At 37.6% G+C, this 22,526-nt stretch overlaps 1 protein-coding gene across 2 annotated transcripts; it reads right to left on the minus strand.

The window, feature by feature from the left end:
• Positions 1 to 875: 875 nt before the first annotated feature.
• LOC129262478 (telomere repeats-binding bouquet formation protein 2-like) lies at positions 876 to 18,888 on the minus strand. Of its 2 annotated transcripts, none has more exons than XM_064099747.1 (7): positions 18,817 to 18,888; positions 11,687 to 11,799; positions 10,864 to 10,948; positions 9,294 to 9,433; positions 7,298 to 7,439; positions 5,878 to 5,954; positions 876 to 4,595 (listed from the first exon to the last, which is right to left on the minus strand). In XM_064099747.1, exons 2-7 carry the CDS (start codon positions 11,769 to 11,771, stop codon positions 4,468 to 4,470), a joined length of 657 nt encoding a protein of 218 aa, XP_063955817.1. In that variant the 5' UTR covers positions 11,772 to 11,799; positions 18,817 to 18,888; the 3' UTR covers positions 876 to 4,467. The 2 variants fall into 2 exon arrangements, with proteins under 2 accessions (XP_063955817.1, XP_063955818.1); XM_064099748.1 differs by lacking the exon at positions 18,817 to 18,888 and adding an exon at positions 16,493 to 16,582 and having other exon boundaries at positions 1,862 to 4,595.
• Between the last annotated feature and the right edge of the window lie 3,638 nt (positions 18,889 to 22,526).

The following is a 22,526-nucleotide window of genomic DNA, read 5'->3' on the forward strand; positions in this document are numbered from 1 at the left end:
GGGACAGAGAGGACTTTCAACCCTCCCAATGCTTCACATCAAGGTGGTGTATGGGAAATGCGTTCTTGAGACACATCCAGACAAACAAGGTTAAAGGGGAATCCAACCCAAATAAAAACTTTTTTTTAAAGAAAAAGATAAATCAGACAAGTTGATATGTGAAAGTTTGAAAAATATTGAACAAACAACAAGAAAGTTATGAATTTTTAAAAGTTGTAAATATTGGTAATCACTATACCCATGTAGACTTCAAATTGGCCACATATGGGATGTCATAGTGATGTAAGGCAAGGACTACTCTTCCATGTACTCCACTACATATTATGGCTAAAATTTCATTTTTCCAAAAAGTTTTGTTTCAAATTACATTTTTCTTTCATGAGGACATTAAACAATATACTACCTGGGTTATATTTAGATTACTGCCCCAGGGGAATGGGTACTTAGGAGAAAACCACAAAACCCTGATAATAAAGTACATGGCCTATGGGAAAGTTGTCCTTGCCCCTTGTCATAATTTACTTACCCAGTTGCCAATTTGAAATCTACATACTATTAGTGATCCCAATTTTAAAGCAGCTATAACTTTCTTATTGCTTGTCCAATTTCTTTCAAACTTTCACCATTCTGTTTAATTTATTTTTCTCCTTCCCAACACAACATTTTATGGCCAAGGTTGGATTTCCCTTTAAGTGCGCAGTGTAAAGGTAAAGACAGCAACGTCTACATTCATCAGACCAGTCACCAAGTTGTGTTTGCTTTTGGAGCAGGAGATTTAGCGCTTAAGTGATTTATGATGAAATTTGTAAACATGGTTATGCACACCCCGAGGTGTGAGCCTAGCACCTCCTACTAGAAATATAATTCATTTATTTGATATTTGACAACAAAAAGGGAATATGCACACCCTCATGGAGATTACACAGTTGAGAACTTATCATTTGCTGATAGAAATTAGGGTTATGCATACCCTCAGTGAAAATTTTAAAGAGGGAATTTGATTTGGAACCTAAAGATTTGAAATATATAGCACAAATTTCAACATTAAGTGGAAGACAATATTTTGGATGGATCAATATTATAAGCTACATGTATGTCATGAGCAAGCAAGACAACCAAGAACAGAGCCAATGAATCATTTACCAAAGTCTATTCTAAATAACAAAAATTTTGCATGCAGGACATTAAATATGCATGCAAAATCAGTAAAGTCAAAGCTGGATAAAGATGGACTTGTAGGAATGAAGGAAAGAGAACTCACAGGCTTTCAAATTCAATTTAGTTTGATGCTATTTGAATTGTGTAAAATTTTGCATTCATATATTCTTTTCTTTGTATGATATGCAAGAGAATGATTTTTTATAAATTCAACAAGTCAAGAATCTGTCTAATTTTCAGATGCAAATGTTCAGTTAAAGAATCTGATTTTGAAAGCAATAGTGCTATTGCAGCACAGTTTAATTATTTAGGCAAATTTGTGTCTGAATACAAGACTAAGTTTACTATTTTTTTAGCCTGTGGATGAGGCGACATTTCAGGGTACAAACTTAAACAAAAAAATAAAATAAACACCCTGGTCAGAAATTCAAGTATTGATCATGTATTGATCTTATGTTTTATTAGTTTTGCAGGAAGATTACCAGACTTATTCATTTATTTTTATGAAAAAAAGACAAAAAGTGTCAAAGGGACATGTATGATACTCAATTTAACAAAAGAGCGATACAAACATAATTTGGAGCAGAATATAACGTTTGTCACAATCTGGAAAGTATTTCGTAGATTAAATTTGAGTAAATTTGTTTTCAGACTTGAAATTGTCAAAGGGGCCGGAAAAGGGGAGTCACTTATTTCTTTTTTTGTAAATAGCATAAAGGGTACATCATTTAGACTTAGTGAAGAAAGGAATGCATTTGTACAATGATAATGTTAGCACTTAACCTATTCAGAGGTGATGACATGATGCATTTAAAGCAAATATATTATTATGTTGGAATGTTAGTTACCATAGCAACCTACATAATTATTGTTAGGGAAGCAAAAATTCAGGACTTTTCTTTGGTTTGTAAATGATGAGCTTTAAGCCCCCATTTAAAGGGCCGGGATGTAAATACGAGCTTCTGAATATTTGTGATGATATTTCTCGAACATGCAGAGTGAGGACGTGGTCGATTTATCGAGCATCACATTTTTCTTTGAGAGACAATGAATGTCATTTTGGGATTGTTTCTAAAATTCAGGTCAATCTGGAGAAGCCAATGTTATTGAACAGTTACAGTTCATTATACCCCCATCTCACTAGATGGCGATTCCACTGCGATCGTCAAAAATCGACAAAGCGTGGTATAACGTAGCTTGATCGTGCCTTGATCTTTTCAATCTTCTCCGTCGTACCTTGATCTTTTCTGAAGCGGCAAGGATCGCCACCATCTTTACGGTCGCCACAAAATTTTGAACATGTTCAAAACTTACGTAGCGTGATCGCGGAGGTGCTAAAGCGCATCACAATCGAGTCATGAGCTTATTACAAACGACATATTCGTAGCTGTAACGGAGCCCCAACGCATAAAGCGTAGTATAAGCGCATTAATAGCGGCACCGATCGCCCGTGGTTTTCAGGCCCGTTCCCAAGACAATTCTGCTACGCTGCTTCCGTTTACAAGGCGACTGCCTTGCGCTCGACACGCTTCACACAGCTTCCACTACGACGCTTCCTTCTTTGGGTGGCATGTGGCACACATTCTCAGCCTGCTACAGGCGTTCGCATTGCGCTTTTGCTGCGCCGCTGATGACTGGGCAGCGATTGCGCAACAACCGTCCGCGCTGCTATAAAACGCCGTGCCGATGGTGGCGGATTATCATATTTGCAACAGATTACGAGGCGATACCACGGCGTTTTCAAACATACCTCCCAGAAAAAGGACCAGAAAAGGGAAAGCTGCCCAAGCTACCCCTCTTAGGCCGGCGGTCGAAAAGGAAGATCAAGGGGGTTATGGTGGTGGTAGAGGAGGAGGAGCAAGAGGAGGGGGTACAGGAGGAGGATGAAAATCTTACTGCTGAGCCAGCTGGAAAGAGAAAAAAGACGCTCACATGTCTTGATGACGAAATGGGTTACCTCTGCAGAAATAAATAAATTGATTATGTTTTGAAAATAAATTGAATTCTAACCACAGTGACAGTAGACAACATCAAATTTTGTTGATGATTCGATCACTAATGTATTGATTGGGAAAGGCAATCTTTAGGGAGATTCTGGCATTGTGCCCCCCTCCCCCTCCCCCTCCCTTTTTATGAGTGCTCTCACATCATCAGTAGACTACTTCTTGTCAGCAAATTTGAAAGGAATTTACCAAATATTTTTGAGTGACAAACTTTTTGGAAAAAAAGAAACAGAATATCAAAGATTTTTATGCTCTTTTATGAAATTCTGGATGCATCCCTCATATTAACTATTAGGCTCATCGACATCTTTTGAATGAAATTTTAAAAATATTGTATATTATGACTTAGGTGACAGCCAAGATCGGACCCTGTATCTCTTTGGCCTCCTCCTTCTCCTGTCCAACTTTTAACTGATGTTCTTTTAGAATGCCAAGATGTATAAGTCCAACCAAATTCTGGACATCCATGTTGGTCGGAGGTTGGCAATCGACTGAAAAATGTGTCATGTGCCGCGATTAGTATGCCGATTGCTTGAAATCGCTTCAAGAGCCCATCATGAACGTAACATAATCGCTTCATTCGTAGCACCACCGTACCGAGGTCCTAATTAGCGTATGAGCCTCGTTGTACGATCGCTTTGATCGCAGAAGCAGCGCATCACATCTGCCTCGAATCGTCGCAAGAAAGTGGCATCGTCGTACTTTCAGCGTATTACCATTTCCTTCAGCGCAGGTCGGTCGCATAGAAGTTGCAGTGCAATCGTCTCGCAGGCTAAAAATAGAATTCGAGGAAGATTCTGCTACGATTTGCGGGATTTACACAGATCGCCATGGTCGCCACGATCGCCTTCCTAGTGAGATGGGGGTATTAAAGTCTGGATGAAACGTCAACTCGTGTGATAACATTGGTACTCATTTTGTCACTTAATTCGTCACTCCAGAAATTATGTAAGAACATTTCCAAAATATGAGTAAATCATTCTGTCACTAAAGTCAACTGTAACAACAATATATACATAATACAGTCATAATACTTCCAAAACCAAATCAATGAAAATACACATTTATGGCTTAATACATGTATATAAATCTATGAAAAGTCTATGTACTAGACAGTTCCTGAGCCCAAGGCAAGAATAACGAGCAAAATGACATGGGACGAACTGAGACAATATTGCTCAGAAGATGAACTCAAAACACAATACATGAAGCTACCATTTCAATATGTGATGATTGAAGTCTTTTGTAGCTAGTTACTTTTAGAAACATAACAGTGTAAATCAGTGGCGTATGAAGGCATTGGGTATCATGATGCCTTCAGAGACAATGAGCATCCGTTGACTCCAGGGATAAAATCTGTGATATCACCTACAAACCTTGGCAAGGACTTGACGTACGGGATGCTGGACAGATCATCAATCTTGAAGGCAATATCTGCAATAAAAAATAAATTATTTATACCAAAATGAAAACTCATCCCTCTAATATCTATAAGATACAGTATATGATTTACGGGATAATTATTTTTGCGAAGAGGACAATGAATTACATAGAGTAAGCTTGTTGTTTTACAGCCCAAACATAAATGAAATGTAAGGAAGATGAAAACAGCGAAAGTAAAAAAAGGAAAACAGGATAAGTCATGGCCGTAATAGAGAGGAAACTAGGCACGATTAACATAAGAAATACAGCTGTAATTCAAAAAGAAAAGAATAGTGGACAAAATCAGTTTGATGGTGTGTGTTTTGAAGAATAATAGGTATAAGTATTAGGATCTTGACTATTTATTTGGTTTTACCTAGAATCGACTTGCAATCAAATTGAAATTAAATTAGTTTTAAGAAATATAGTTTGGTCAATTTTTGCAAGGCCATTTGAAAATGCAAAGCCAAATGCACATATAGGCCCGAATTCACAAGGTGGTTTTGAAAACCCACGATTGAGTCCATAGTTTATGCAGATTTCCTGTATAAATTACGCTTATTTTACCGCGTATATTAAAAAATTCCAATGATGATGCGCGCTTTTGTCACAGTGCGCCAAATTGATGTCTGTTGCCGTGGTTATCCACGCTATTTTATTCATGAGTCCACTGTTTTGAATCAATGAATCCACTCTTCAAACAGTGGACTCATGAATAAAATAGCGTATCTAACCATGGTAACAGGCGTCAATTCGGCGCACTGTGACAAAAGCGCGCATCAGCATTGGACATTTTTTATACCCGCGCCCGATACGCGCTAAATTAAGCGTAATTTATACAGGAAATCTGCATAAACCATGGATTCAACCGTGGCTTTTCAAAACCACCTTTGTGAATTCGGGCCAGAAGGTACATCCTGCAATGACAGGCTTAGAGTTAGATCAAAGCAACTTTGTTGAAGAGGTCAGTAAAAAGAGAAATCAGTTTATGATAGCTGCTGGTGAATTTTTCAGACCTACAGCTCTATGAAAACTCCTCAAATGTAGATCGATAAGTTTCCTTCATGTTAAAACAAATGGTAAACATATTTAACTTCTTGATATGCAGTGTACATGTATTTCAGTGGAAGAAAAAAATAAAGGACTTACAACTGTTGTGACTTTGCCATTATGGCAATTACCATGGTAACAGGGCTCAACGGCCAATCGAAATGAAGGTTTCCATGGTAGTTGCCATAATGGCAAAGTTACAACAGTTGTACAACAGTTTTCAAGGATGGGATTGTCCACTTACCAGCTGCATGAGCAAATGTTGGAAGTTCTCTGTTCCGAGGTTCTCTTTGATTAGATGTTGAAGGTTCAGATGATAACCTAAAATTGCGAAGATAAAAACAGGACTAAAAACTTCAGAAGGAATGAATTTTTTGTCACCTGCCTGATAAAGGGCGCTAGCAATCAACATGAAATTACATGTATGACTGACAAAATAAACAGCTGTGTAGAAGACCCCCCCCCCCCACCGCAAACAATTTTATTCCAGAGATATGGCCATAAGATCACAAAGTGTGATCCACTGAAGAGCAATACAAGGATTTTAGTAGTTAACAGTCGTTTCTAAAATTTTCAGCCAAATAGCTTTAATAATAATAATAATAGTCCGTTCTTATATAGCGCATAACACATTATGAATAACGTCTCTATGGGCATCCAAAGGACTTGGATATTATTACCCCGGCTGTAGCTCAAGCAGCCTTTCCATCGCTTGGCATTTCAAGGAATAAATTCCTGCCAGGTACCCATTCACCTCACCTGGGTTGAGTGCAGCACAATGTGGATAAATTTCTTGCTGAAGAAAACTACACCATGGCTGGGATTTGAACCCACGACCCTCTGTTTCACAGTCCGGAGACTAATCCACTGGGCCACAACGCTCCACAAGAATTTAAAGAATTCTACTTAGATATATATATCTATTCATATTTTTGTCATGTTACAAAAATGGTAAACATAGCCTACATCTCAAAAGGCAGTGTTTTCAGTGAATAGAAATTATGGTTATTTATAGTGAGATTTTCAAACAGACCATTTTCCTATGATGTTTAACCTAAAATTATAATGCAATTTTCTTCAGTCTTTTCCCCCAACTGGTGGGTGTTTCATAAAGCTGTTCGTAAAGTTACGCAAGACTTTTATACACACGGCTGGTGACCTTTCTTGAGCCACACTATCCCTATGTAGCTCACTAAAGCACCTAAGATCATGTTCCAGTCGTGCGTAACTTTACGAACAGCTTTATGAAACACCCACCTGGTATGTACCGTAAAGTTCTGTGTATACCGCGCACTTATTTTCACGTCAGAAAATGTCAAAAGTTGGGGTGCGCCTTATACACGGGGACAACGGAATCGCGGCTGCAGTTCCGACATGAATGCATACGTATCGGGCTGTAAACAGTGGATAGGTGCACGGGATGTTGCGCGGTTTCATAAGTGGCAAAATAGACATTAAAAATTTTCATAATGCAATATTCATGATGAAAACTTATCACTTTGAAACATGCAAAAACATGCATGTTCTTTATTCCACTAGCGCTGCACAGGGAACTGATCTATCAGCACATCAATTCGGCGGCAGGCTTATAAACAGGTACGCCGTATACACGGAACTTTACTGAAAACATGAAACAGAATAGGGCGGTGTCAAGATGTACATACCTTTCTTGATGGTGGTTGGTGTTTGTGTTTTCATTTGCTTCACTAGGTTTATTGGATCTACTTTGGTCTCGTTTCTTCTTTGAAGTGGTCTCTGTCATCTCTTGGTTAGGAGGCCTACTAACAAAAGCCAACTGCTGGATATCTGCAACATAGAAGAGGAATACACCAACAAACATAATAATAATATACAGTTCTTGTATAGTGCATATCACAATTATGAATAATGTCTCCATGTGCTTCCAAAGGACTTGGATATTATTACCCCAGCTGTAGCTTGGCAGCCGTAATTACTAAGATTACAGCGCACACGCATTTCAAGGAATAAATTCCTGCCAGGTACCCATTCACCTCACCTGGGTTGAGTGCAGCACAATCTGGATATATTTATTGCCGAAGGAAATTACGCCATGGCTGGGATTCGAACCCACGACCCTGTTTCAAAGTCCGGAGACTAATCCACTGGGCCACAACGCTCCATAATAAATATACATAAGTGAGGCAGATATAGTATTCAGATATGTTTTTATCCACAGGCAAACTTCTGCTTTCAAAATTTTAAGAAAAACTTTTCCTGATGTTGATTTCTGCAGTAGAACTGCATTTTATTTTAGATCTTCCATAATATCCATCCTTTGGTATTTTCAGACCTACAGGTGCAAGCCTTAGCCATTTTCCCCCTTACTTCAATGAGTGTTTCCATTTAAGAATTTTCTTTCTATAAATTATTTTCTGTGTACTTTTTCATTATTTTCTTATCTTAATCTTGCAAATCATTTAAATTTCATTGATAGCAAGAATGCGGGCTAACAGTGTTCACATGAATTTTACCCCCAACTAGCTCTTGTCTATATAGATACATACCTTTATTGACACTTGTGGGTCATGCATGAGGCATGTTTGCCAATACACAATTCTATTCAGCCCCTGGCAGCCTGAGAATCCACATTTTTGTTTGTTTTTCAACAGAGCAAGGGCATGTGCAAGCAAAAAAAAAGTTCTGTAATAACATTCTAATATTTATTAGGCAGAGCTTCAAACATCGGAAAGGTATCTCCAAGCACTTTACAGATATATTATTTCCCCAGCTATTACATTCGGGCTTGTCCACACACAATACTTTCTCCACCTCTTAGCAAACAATAGCTTCTGAACTCTACTGCTCAGCATACTTCAAGGTAGGTAGAGTAACCTGCTCACCCATGCACTGTATGTGTATTTGTTGGGCTAAGGTCCTACGCTATTCATGACGCATAATGCATAGAATTTAATACAGAGTATGATCTATTACACATGCCACTTCTGAATCAAGGTAGGTCAGGTTAAAGGGAAAGTTCACCCTGAAAGTTTGCTGTAAACATACAATAAAATGAAAAAAATTTGCCAAAGGTTTGAGGAAAATACATCAACGATTAAGAAAGTTATTAGAATTTTCATTTGAGACATCATATGCGAGCAGCTTCTTAAGTAAATAAAATTAATGAAATTTCATTTCTTCAAAAATTGATAATGACTTTAATTTTACCTTCACCAGATCACCAAATTTTTTCACATCCGCTCATGAAAGAAATTTTGAGCCATCATAAGCCATTATAAAGTTAAATTCATGCATTTTATATTACATTATATATGGGGCAGCTACTCATGACGTCACAAAGTAAAATCATAATAACTTTCTTAAACTTTGATCGATTTTCCTCAAACCTTCACCATTTTTTTTTGGGGGGGGTGCTATTTTTATGTAAACTTCTTGTCAGGGTGAACTGCCCCTTGAAAGGGTTGTACCCACTGGACCAAGTTCTCAAGTAAGAATGGAAGGTATAAACTGTTGGGGCCTAGTTGCATAAAAGTTACTATTATGTTATATTTGCCATGCAGTGGTAACTTGCATGGAATCCTTGATTTTGATTGGCTGTTGATTATCGTTACCATGGCAGTTACCATTGGATGGCAAAGTTACTATAATAGTCACTTCTATGCAACGGGGCCCTTTACTTGCCATCTGCCATATCTGGAGGAAGCAAAATATACTGAGCTGCAGCTACCTCATGGGCAGTCTTCTCCTTGAGACAGGCATCGATATAGCTTGAATGGAAGATGGTTAGAAAACCGTGAAGGAACTCCTCGCTCTCGTAAATCCTGTTTAACAAAGATTCAAGAATGGCCATCATTGATGGGCCCGCCTTACAAAAGAGTTAGGATCAGCGAAAAAATTACAGGGGGGCTTGGGCGATTTAGCCCCCACAATGGTTAAAATTTTTAAAAGCCTGGAAACTTGAATAAAGGAGCCTTAGAAAATCCCCATTCATTGCAATGTTAAAGCTTATCCCATGTTGCAGATAATGGCAGTAAGTTGTAAATCCATCAATGTCATAATTTTCCACAGAAAATTTCCTTTGTAAACAAAGAGAAGCACACTGAATTGTCAAGAAAATGATGAATATACATCATATCTAGAAAATATTTCAAACAAACATGCATTTTGGATGTTGGCATTGCTGGCTTTCCATAGTCGTGGTTGATCGGATCAATCATAATTCTTTGTAATATGGGGCGCTGATGTCTGTGAGGATTACACTCAAGTTCTGAAAGAATGAGTTACCCTGAATTACTTGGTGGGTGTTTCATAAAAGTTGTTTGTAAGTAATGAGCGACTTTACAAATAACTGGTGATCCTTTCTTAGGAACTAAATACCAACGAAAATCAGGGGTCCGTTTCATAAAGGACTTGCAACTGTACAATGGTAACCAGGTTTGTGATTGGCTGCTGAGCCCTGTTACCGTGGAAGTTGTCATTATGGCAAAGTTACAACAGTTGCAAGTCCTTTATGAAACGGGCCCCTGGTGTGTGTCATTAACTTTATCACAAGAAAGGATCACCAGTCATTCCTAAAGTCACTCATACATTACAAACAGCTTTATGAAACGCCCTCCTGGGCCAATTCAAACAAACTTCTCATAAACATATAAATTCTAGACTTTGGAAATGTTTATATCAAATATTTAATTTAACCAGTTACCTCCTGGACCATGCAGTCCCTGCACAAGCCAACAGGAATCACAGAATTGAAAATAAAAATTTGATGTTATCAACTTATTCTTTGTTATCTCCCTTTAATCAATTCCATGCTAATTGTTTTCTTTACAAATTTCTTTCTAAAAAATTACCTGAATTCAATTTGTTCATTTATTAATTAATGTAATCATTCATTAATATACGTAATAAGTTATCTATTGATACCCCTTTAGTGCTCATTGAATTAGTCATTCATTCCCGTAATATATTCATTTGGCGTATTTAACAATATTTTTACACTGTAGCAACAGTCAAGGGTCAAAGGTCAGTTAATGATGGTCGAGTGATCATCGTGACTGCTCTTTGGCAGAAACTAAATGGCTCTTATTCTGTCTACTAGGGTTTCCAAAAGGATCCAATACAAATGTAGATCTATGCAGATTATGTTCCAGAATGGTCAAGGCAGTCTATCACCATCACTGACCATCATGACGAACATTCGACCATTGCTCCAGTGTGAAAGCATTTTTTTTAGGGACTGTTATGTTCTTACTCAACAGTGTCAGAGCAGGATGCATCACTAGAAAATATGAACTGGGCATCTTTCACAGAAGAAACCTCCTTTCCTCCTTGTTTTTCTGGAAACAAAAGTAATAGGAAAAAAATACATAAATACCATGCAAAAGAAAATAATAGTACACATGTACTGAGCACTTTTTTTTCTGAAATTCGACACAGAGTATATCATAAAATAAACAAGCATGTAAAATTTTAGAAAGAAATAAATTCAGTGTCATGAAATGAAGTAGTACCAATATTATACTTTTTATTTCAATATTTATTGTTTAAATACATACAAATCCCCTCGAAGTTGCCTATGTTAATGCACATATCGATCACTACTGTACTCCGGAATTAGCTATGAAGAATAATTGGATGATGTTGAATTGAACTCTTATACTGGGAGTGTCTTACAAAGATCGGTGGTGTTGCAAGAATGAGGTTGCAATCAAGTATCAATTCGAAAATAGAAATTTGCAAAAAATAAATCCGCACCTGGGGCCAGTTTCACAAAACTTGTAATGTAATGACAAATTCAAAATAACAGTTAAATATACTGAAATCCTTTGTTATAGAAAACGTGCATTTGGTAGAACAAGTCTTTATGAAACAGGACCGATGTACCATGTATAAAGAGCTCAGTGGGGATTGGTTCTCCTGTCTCATTTGTAACAGAGAACTTTTTATATCAAGCACCACCCTGAATTTCAAATAAATGAATGAATTGAATTGAATATAGAAGATCAAACTATTTTTAAGAGTCTGTTTTGCTTGCAATCTTGGCTAGAGACGAAGTTAAGAACATTCATACTCACTCCACAAGTCTCTCATCTTCCGAGGTACACTCGAGGAGAACCAAGCTTTTAATTTGTTGAAGACTGGTAACTCTTTCGAAGACATTCTGTTTCCATATCAGGGAGAATTATTTCTGAAAATAAAATTTTGTTTATTTTTTAAGTAGATTTGTAAAACAAATTATTTGAAGAATATAAAATCAAAATCAAGTTAACGTGATTAAATTTCATTTAAATCAATACTTTATACAACTTCCTGCATGCCCATGAAAGGCCAGTAATCTGAAATTAATTCCTTTTTTTTTTGGGGGGGGGTTTAAATCTGATCTTATCTTCATCTTCATGATGCTACATCAAATGTCATTTATAGGAGGCACTTTTGTGCTTCGTTGACTAAAGTTAGAGTGCAGAAATGGCGCCCAAGGATGCCAAGGACCGGGGGAGGGGGGCACTCCAATTGACGAGTGGATACCATGCGCGACCATAGGGTCTCAAAGAGCACCCTAGACAAATTCTATATTCTGAAAATGCACCCCTTAACAAGTATTGGCGTGTGAAACCCTACCCTTAACAAGTATTGGAAACAAAACGATACCCTTGGCAACTATTCTCTGAATTGAATCCCTAAACAAGTACAGCGATATTTTAATTGTTATTATGTCACCGACTTCCGTCGTCGATTTTACCTTTACCTGCATCAATGGGTTTAGTACGGCCCCATCTCAAAAAAATGTGCACATTTTTTGTACACTGTTTTTTCCAACACCGTGTACAAAAACGAAAAAATGACCATCTCATTGTGATTTTTTGCATGCATGTCAGCCCCCCCCCCCCCCCCACTTTGAAAACCGTTCTAGGCCCCTGCATTGTACTTTAAGATTATTCACAAATATGACCTGTGATGTTGCCCCATACAGGGCTGCCAACTCTCACGCAATCTGCGTGAGTCTCACACAATTCACCCGAATCTCACGCTGATCATAGGAATTCTCACGCTGAACCCCGAAAATAGAGAGGAAAAAAGTTTATTAGCCTATATCGGATATTCAATAACATAACCCGGCCAGGCAAAAGTTTCAAAGTTTTTAACCACACAAACACAAAGCTAAACCATCAATGCAAATTGGTTTCTTTCCTTCTTTCTTTTAAATAATCGTTTCTTCCCTCTCTTTCATTTTTTTGTTACTGTCTTTCTGTTTCAATTTTCCTCTTTTTTTTGTGATTGTTCTTTCTGTCATTTAAAAAAATATTTTTCTCTATTTCTTTTTGTCTTTCTTTTTCTTTCTATTTTGATTTCTTTCTTTCTTTAATTCTTGAGTCCATCCATCATATATTTATCTCTTCTTTCTTTCTTTCCTTCATTCTTTTTAGCCTTTCTTTCCTTCCTTCTTTGTTTCTTTATTTGTTCTTTCTTCCTTCCATCCATTGATCCTTTCTTTACCCTTTCTTGTTTTTTTATTCTTCCTTCTTCCAGCCTTTTCTCTCTGTCTTTCATTAATTCCTTCCTTTCTTCTTTCTTTTTATTCTGTCTTTTGTTCTGTTCTTTCTTTCAATATCTGCTCTTTTATTTGATACCTTAATCACAAAAAATGGTCAAGAAGTAAAAAAGTTATGTTACCTCGAAACAATGCTAGTATTTCCATAATTTCATTAAATAAACGCGTTTTCACCGGTTTCCCACAGAAGCTATCGCATGGTTAAAGGTCAAGTCCACCCCAGAAAATTATTGAATTGAATCCATAGAGAAAAATCAAACAAACATAACGCTGCAAATTTCATCGAAATCGGATGTAAAATAAGAAAGTTATGACATTTTTAAGTTTCGCTTATTTTTCACAAAACAACTCAGCGATATGCAAATGAGAGGGTCGATGATGTCCATCACTCACTATTTCTTTTGTTTTTTATTGTTTGAATAATACAATATTTCAATTTTTACAAATTCGACAATAAGGACCATCTTAACTTAACCATAAACTGTTAAAATAATGGTAATTCCACATGTTCAGGGAGAAATAAAACTTTGTTTCACTTGACAAGGAGGAGAAAATTAGAATATTTTATATTTCATACAATAAAATACAAAAGAAATAGTGAGTGGGTGACGTCATCAGTCTGCCAATTTGCATACTGACCAGGATGTGCATATAACTGTTTTGTGAAATTAAGCAAAAATTTTAAAATGTCATAACTTTCTTATTTTACATCCAATTTTCAGTGTTTTGCTTGTTGGATTTTTCTCCTTTTTATCAAATCAATTTTTTGTTAGGGTGGACTTGTCCTTTAACAAAAGACTTAATGCGTGGCTGATCGTCAACAAAACGGAGTGTTAAGTGAGTTTGAACGCTAGCCTGTAGAACCTCTTCATTTTATGAAATTATTGAAATTCAAGCCTTATTTCAAATAACCAGAACGTTATTTCTTGACCATTTTCTGTAATTGAGGTATCAAATTAAAGAGCAGATATTGAACTTTTTTAAAATGTGGTTTTCTTTTTGAAACCCAGATACAGCCCGCCAAATGACTTTTTGGTATCCCCTCTTCCAATTGTTTTTGCTCACTCATGCGTGAATCAGAAATAATCTAAGTAATTTCAGATGAAAGAGGAGATTCTAAGCTTTACGATGGTAGGTCATTTGTCTATTTTATTTGTGATTAAGTTATGATATATCATCGATAAATCTCGGTTTTGTTTTTTGTGGGACGCACTGTATATCACCTAACCCAGGGAGCTCCGGCCCGCAGAATCCTGACATCGAGGCACAAACTGGACCCCAAAAAAAGCAAAAGTTGTCTCATTCGTTCTCCTCCTGTCAAAGTTGAAAAAAAAATGGCCGATCGATACCGAGAACGAACGCAACATAAAGCCTTTAGACTCGACGTCTAACTTTTCCTTTTTTTGAGGGTCCAATTTGTGCCTCGATGTCAGGATATTCTGTCACGATAGACCTTCATCCATATAATCAAGGTAGGCCTAAGTGCATAATTTATTTTTTTCTCTTTTATTTGGAGTGCTATTGCGACCCCATTCTACCCCATTGGCCATTTTGGAGAGTATATGTCTGCCTTAGACAACACAGACGAGTCCTGGCCTGGGCTGGGCTCCGGCCTACCTCGAGCGAAGTTCGTGCGGGCTCCACTCCACTTCACTACCGCTACACTACGCTCCACCTACCTCGAGCGAAAATCGTGCAGGCTCCACTCCACTTCCCAGAAGGAAAAACCAGTTCCAATGGACCAGTTAGACCAGTAGAATTTTAACTGGTAACTCTGGAAATTGGAACATCGGTCATACTGGTCCAGTTAAAATTTTTACTGGTCCAGTTAAAACTTAAACTGGTCTTGAATTATTGGAATTTTATACTGGTCTTGTTTCTGGTGGTTGTTACTGGTCTCACTGGTATCCAAATTCAAGCTGGTCTTTACTGGTATTTTCTACCTAGAACTGGTCGAACTGGTCCTCGTACTGGTCTTACTGGATCAATTTATTACATGCATTTGGTTTGTTATATACCATGGTCAGTGAAATGTGATGGAAAAGATGGTTAGTAAATTAATCTTTCTGCTGTTATTTTAAATGTGATATATGAAATTATACATTTTCATTTTGAATTAGTTCACACACTTATTTGGAAAGTTTTTAAACAACAATGAGTGCCATCGCAAGGATATTCCATTCTAAATCCTGATTTTTCTTTTTAAAATAGGAAATATGCAAATGAGGTAAACCACGTGATCAGCATCATCAGAATTACTGGTATTACTGGTCTTGACCAGTTCAAAACAATGAATTACTTTAGACCAGTTGACTATATCAGAGGAATATATCTTGCTTTGATCTTAATCATAATTAAAGGAAATAATTATTTTAATGATAATGTTAACACTTGATAATTATGATAATATTAATAATTATTACAATATCGATAACAATGATAACAGTAATAAGAAGGATGACCACAATGATCATAAAAATAATAATTATGATAATTATAAGAAGAATGATCATAACAATGATAACAATAATAACTTTCTCTGAATTGCAAGATTCATTTTTCATAATTCGTCAAATGATCTGACTTGAAATAAAGTCATTATTTATTGGACCAGTAACACCAGTTTGATGAAAAACAATTTAACTGGTATTACTACATTGCTTCAACTGGAATGCAATTGTTTGAACTGGTCTCCAGTTGATTTTTACTGGTCCAGTTAAAAATCAACGGGTCCAGTAAACATATACTGGAAACCAGTAAAAATCTACTGGAAACCATTTATTGGACCAGAAACACCAGTTTGATGAAAAACAATTGAACTGGTATTACTAATTGCTTCAACTGGAATGCAATTGTTGGAACTGGTGTCCAGTTGATTTTTACTGGTCCAGTTAAAAATCAACTGGTCCAGTAAACATATACTGGAAACCAGTAAAAATCTACTGGAAACCATTTATTGGACCAGAAACACCAGTTTGATGAAAAACAATTGAACTGGTATTACTAATTGCTTCAACTGGAATGCAATTGTTGGAACTGGTCTCCAGATTATTTTTACTGGTCCAGTTAAAAATCAACTGGCCCAGTAAAAATATACTGGAAACCAGTAAAATTCTACTGGAAACCAGTAAAAATTCTTACTGGTCTTACTGGTTTTTCCTTCTGGGTTCCCTGCCGCTACACTACGCTCCACCTACCCGAACTTCAAGACCATGAACTCTAGTCTCTATCTGATATTCCGACTCGGACAAAGGTGGGATTTTATCGGGGGAAAATATAAAATTCATGCAATATCACGATCTTTAAAAACAATTAAAACTAATATTCTTACTTTACACAAAGTTTCACTTCTTTTCCATGCTTCTATCAGTCTCAAAATTTGTGATTTAGAGCCAACATGAAGTTCCTCACACAAATAAATAATTCGCTCCAGTATCGCATGCGATATGCGCGAGGTACCGGGTTCGGTCCGAGCTCGGACCCTCGCACGCGCATGCGATGTTTTGAAATCGGCAGCGAATTATTTATACGTGTGAGGAACTTCATGTTGGCTCTAAATTACCAATTTTGAGACTGATAGAAAATTAGAAGCATGGAAAAGAAGTGAAACTTGGTGTAAAGTAAGAATTTTAGTTTTAATTGTTTTTAAAGATCATGATGTTGCATGAATTTTATTTTTCCCCCCCCATAAAATCCCACCTTTGTCACTCGGAATATCAGATAGAGTTCACGGTCCGGAAGTTCGGGTAGGTGGAGCGTATTGTAGCGGTAGTGAAGTGGAGTGGAGCCTGCACGAACTTCGCTCAAGGTAGGCCCCGGCCTAGACAGCTGGCAGCCGTCTGTTTTGAGGAGTTTTTTAACATTTTCTTATTTTTTTAATTTCTCCTCATACACAGACGGCTCGCTATCGTGCAGCCACATTAGGGGACCTACAAGGCTACAATGCAAAATCCCCCCATCGGGGCTCTTCAATTTTTGTCTTTAAAGAATCAAACTTTTGAAAATTAACGCGACCGAAATGCAAATTATTATTCCCTCTTGGCATTGTGACTTAGTTACAGTTACATCGGCTGTCGCGCAACTTCACTGCCCTGTTTTATCCGAACTTAATACACATAAACATATGGCCATTGACTGATTGAGTCCCCTGCCCGGGGGGGCCACTTACATTGACGAGTGGATACCATGCGCGACCAAAAAAACACGTAAAAAGGATGTCTTTTTCAAGATAGGGCACGTTACGTACGTAACGTGATAAGGGTGTCAAAAACACAAAAATATTGAAAAAAGGGTATCTATTTCGCTAGGAAAAATATACGTGTTTAGGGTCAAATGTGCGGGGATGATAAAACAAAATCAAAATGTTTTATAAAGGATGTCCTTTTTGCCCCAACACTACGTGTTTAGAGTCCGATTTGCGCGAGGTGTGGAAGGTGGGGCCGTACTAAACCAAAATAATGGTGTCTAAAGGTAAAACCGACGACCGACGGATGCGTGACATAACAATAAATTACCTTTGTACTTGTTAAGGGGTTCATTTCAGGGAATACTTGCTAAGAGTATCGTTTTGTTTCCAATTCTTGTTAAGGGGTGCATTTTCAGAATATACATCGCTGTACTTGTTTAGGGGCTCAGTTCTGGGAATACTTGCCAATAGTATGTGTTTCCAATACTTGTTAAGGGTAGGGTTTCACACGCCAATACTTGTTAAGGGGTGCATTTTCAGAATATGGAAAATACGTGTTTAGGGTGCTTTTCAAGACCCCGTGGTCGCGCATGGTATCCACTCGTCAATGGAAGTGGCCCCCCCGGGGTCCCCTGTACAGATCGCGCTAGAACTTCGGTCTCTGTATTTGGTGAGCTGAGTGAAGCCAACGGAGTTCAGCTGAGCCTGAACAACCAACATAACATTAACCTGTTATTGTTATTATGTTAACAGAGACCAAAGCTTTTGGACTTGGTCTAACAGTAACAGTACTAACAGTAACAGTTAGCCCCGGCCATGCCGGCCGGGCCCGGTTTGCGGGCTGCGGCTCCCTGGGTTTACACATTACCAGGCGCAGGCAGGAGCTGGACATTGATATAGAGGAATAGATCCTGCGTCCAGGACTGAACCTTAGACTATACTAGGTAGTAGAGGCTTGAATTTGTAACCGTATGTATGACAGCACAGCCGCGACCCAACGAGGCTTGCCCCGCAAGCTACCGGGGACGAGCCCGGGCGCGACGGGGTCGATGGTACGTGTGAGGGTGAGGTCGCGTCGTCTGCAGCAGATTTAATTAAATCAATTCCAAACACACAAAAATGTATTTGATTAGTATATTTCTTAGATTTCAATGTAAGGGAATTTATAGATACATCATAACAACAAACACAATCAGAATACAGATATTTATCGGTACTTAGGCCTACCAACTAGTAACCAAGTACCGGGGACGAGCCCGGGCGCGACGGGGTCGATGGTACGGTACCGGTACCGGTACGTGTGAGGGTGAGGTCGCGTCGTCTGCAGCAGATTTAATTAAATCAATTCCAAACACACAAAAATGTATTTGATTAGTATATTTCTTAGATTTCAATGTAAGGGAATTTATAGATACATCATAACAACAAACACAATCATAATACAGATATTTATCGGTACTTAGGCCTACCAAGTAGAAATCTCGAGCAGCCGACAGATACAGTCAGATTTTCAAATGAAACCATTTTAAGTTACATCGGATACCGGTACCGGTACAGCAACTACTAACTCGCGCTCGGATACTAACTTGAGAGAGCTAGGTGACAAATATACTTGTTAAGAAAATACCCCCATTATCCGGAAAATACAAACCGAAAATTCCATAAAAGTAGTGGGAAAAAAAATTGTTTGGCATTTTATTTTAATGAGTAGAGGGAGCCGATCATTAGATGATTCTTATGTCTTTAATTATTTCAAGTTTTGTTCAAATTTTCCCTCCGATGCCCTCCAATGCCACTGGCGTAGACAGGGGGGGGGGGGCTAGGGGGACTGAGTGTAAGCCTGATCCGGTGATCCCCTATTGATTCACACTAAAAAAAGGGGGAAAGAAAAAATGAAGGAGAGGAGACAAGGAAAAAAAGTTAAAGATGATCGGGGGGAAATAAAACAAAAACGGCCGGGGAATATTTATTGGAAAGTAAAAAAAAATCGATCAGGTAAAAACTAAAAATTCCGCTCGCACTTCATGCTCACGTTATACCTTGAGTGAAATAATAAGAAGATAACATGGGGCTTAAAAAATCCATATTCAACATGGCCGTATGCAATTTTTCCTGGGTGCTGGGGGGGGGGGGGGGCAAGACGGTGAATTTTGGAAAATTTTCGATAATAAAATCTAAGTTTATTTTCTAAATTTTTTGGAGGGACAACTGCCCCAACTGTGGCCATGGTTTTTAAGTCAATTTTCTTCACCTCCACTAGCACAGAAATGCAGAGGGTGCTCGGGGGTGCTTAAAAGTCATCCCCTAGCTTAAACAAAAGAAAAAAAGAAAGGTATGATAAGAAAAAATGTATAGGAGAGGAGACCAGAAAGAATAAGGTGATCGGGAGAACCCTAGCTAGCTAGCTAGTACCACTTCAGGTCTCGACCCACTGAACAAATTTTCCTGGCAAACCCTTGATGATCGCCTTGCAGGGGTGGCGAACCGGGGGGCAATTAGGGGCACCGCCCCGCCCCCCCAAAAAAAAAAATCCTCGTAGGATGAAATGTGCCCTTTTTCAAAATGAAATACCCTTTTTGAAAAAAAAAAATATTTTAGGTTAAAATTTCAACATTTTTCGCTCGCATGAAATTATTGTTTCGTAAAGTAGGCCTTCTCATCCCGCTTCTCATCTTGTTCATTGTTACCAATTTTCAGGTTGAAATATAAAAAAAAAATGGTTCGCGTTTTGCGCTCGCATCAAGTATTGATTAGTAAGGTATACTCATTCTGTTATTGGTTTGGTTGGAATATCACACATTTTCAGCTCGAGCTTCGCGCTGTCATTATTCGATTGGTGAGATATGCATCCTATTCATGAGTCATTAATTGCAGTCCTTAACAGGTTCCTTTTCTAGTCAGTATTTAAAAAAATTCCTTTAGTTAGATATTTTTTTTCATGATATCAAAAATTGCTCGGAATTTTGAATTTTCATGTCTCAAAAGTTTGAGCTCACGATTTGCGCTCGCAACAACTGGCAAGGATGCCCTATAAGTATCAGCGTCATAAATATTGACCAAAAAGCGCCAGATTTGATTTTTTTTCTCCAAACCGCTCATTCGCGGTTAAAATAAAGCCAAAATATATATCTTATCAATCAGATATCATTTCAAAATTGCTTTGCTCAACTTAATTACTACAAAACACACAGCCAGGGGAGTAACAGGGGTCAGTGGCCAGGGGGGGGGAGGGGGGGGGGGCAAGAGCCAAACAATTCCCGGTCATGGTATGAACATGATTTTTTATTATTGTGCCCTGAGCATTAGGAGAAGCTAGCTCAATGCGTGATAATTAAGAACAAAAAAGAGGGGGGCACGGCATAGTGCGCGTAGCAAAAAGTTGCTTAATATAAGTCCCGAGCGAGCGAAGCGAGCGAGAAAAAAATCACCTTTTCATGAGAATCTATCTTTGAGATTGATTTTGACATGGTATTCAGAAAATTACATCATACCTTACATCTTCCTTTCCTTTCCATTTCTCTCATCTTTTCTTTTCTTTTTCACGGTTGTAGAACTTTTGGGGCCAGTGCTATGCGGATCGGGTCTGGGGCAATGGCGGCACCAGGATTTTTAACCTCGGGAGAGGCAAAAGAACATAGGGGGGGCAACACACAAATATTTTGCCTATTTCTCAAAATCGAGCAAGAAGCGCGAGCTTATTTCTTTTCAATGTAGACTCTAATGACTTGAAAAGGGACTTGTTAAGGACTAGCTGTTTGCATTGGGTCATGAAGATGATAATCTCACCAAATAAATTATACAAGCGCGAAAAGCGAGCTGAAATTTTTTGATATTCTGAGATGATAACTGGACGTTCTAAGCACTTTTTGTAATCATATCAATCGGAATACTGCATAAGAATTAGAAGTTATAAACAATGAGACCTAATGCGAACTAAAGTAACTTTGACTAATAACTATATAAAACAGAACGGAGGGGCTTGCCAAGAAAAGCAAAGCTTGTATGGAATGCAAGCCCCTGTAACTTAGTTTCAACACGTAGAGGCAACATTACAAAACTATAGTATAAAAGAGAGATGGAAGACAGTTTAAAAGGGAGCTATACAAAATATCGAAGGTAACAACGAAAGAGTGACACAAATTAGAATAAATGATAATAGTAATAATAATAAAAAAATGAAAAAAAAATTAGAAATAAAAAAATAATATGGTTACAATAATTGTGATAATGAGGGAGAAACAGAGAGGCAAATGAAGGGAGAGAGAGGAGGGGTGCAGGTACAATTGAAGGTGCAAAGAGGAGCATGGCAGGTGCGGGAACAGGTCGGCAGGCAAGTTGTATCCTGGGAGGTTAAAAAAAGAATCTTTTTAAGTAGTTTTTGTTGTAGTTTTATTTATATGATAGATTGACTTGTTTGTGTAAAGTATTGGCAGATAAGCATCTTTTTAAGGTTATGTTTAAAAATAGCGAAGCTTGGGGATTCCTTGAAGTCGTTGGCCAAGGAATTCCAATATACGGGACCAGAAAAGACAAAATAATTTTTTGCAAGTAAAGTTCGGGTTGGAGGTAGGTGATAAGAGTCTCGTTGTCTTGTAGGATAATCGTAGGACTTTTTGCAGAACATAATTGAAAAAAAATTGTGGGGAGATCATCTTTATTTAGTTTGTACATAAATTGGCCGAGTTAGAACAGATATATATCATTAACTTTAAGGATTTTATTTTCAAAAAATAAATTTATCTGTGTGAATGCATCTGAAATGTATATGAAATATTATCCTAAGTGCTTTTTTTCTGTAACAAAAGTATCCTATGTAATTGTGTTTGAATTGCACAACCCAGCAATGCCAAAATATCTTAATTAATGTTTGGTAATATTAAGGTGTGATATAGTGTAAGTAGTGTACGAGATGGAAGAAAAATTTGAGCTTGTTGATAATTCCAATATTTCTTGAAATTGTTTTGCAGATATTGTCGATGTGTGGTTTCCATGATAATAATTTATTATCAATAAGTACACCCAAAAATTATGTTACAGAAACATTTTCAAGGACAGTCTTATCAAAAATGAGATTGTCGGGCAAACTATTTATCATATTGCTAAATAACATGTAATTGGTCTTTTGTAGGTTAAGCGATAGTTTATTTGCCTTGATCCATTTAGTCACATGCATGAGTTC

The sequence above is a fragment of the Lytechinus pictus genome, chromosome 5, assembly GCF_037042905.1.
Source record: "Lytechinus pictus isolate F3 Inbred chromosome 5, Lp3.0, whole genome shotgun sequence".
Taxonomy (NCBI): domain Eukaryota; kingdom Metazoa; phylum Echinodermata; class Echinoidea; order Temnopleuroida; family Toxopneustidae; genus Lytechinus; species Lytechinus pictus.

Excerpts from the sequence above, each read along its gene's own strand:
- LOC129262478 (XM_064099747.1), bottom strand. The coding sequence starts at position 11,771 with ATGTCTTCGAAAGAGTTACCAGTCTTCAACAAATTAAAAGCTTGGTTC. Across the intron at positions 5,955-7,297 it reads ACCAACCACCATCAAGAAAG|GTTATCATCTGAACCTTCAA; the intron begins GTATGTACATCT and ends TCGCAATTTTAG. Across the intron at positions 4,596-5,877 it reads AACATTTGCTCATGCAGCTG|ATATTGCCTTCAAGATTGAT; the intron begins GTAAGTGGACAA and ends TTTTTATTGCAG.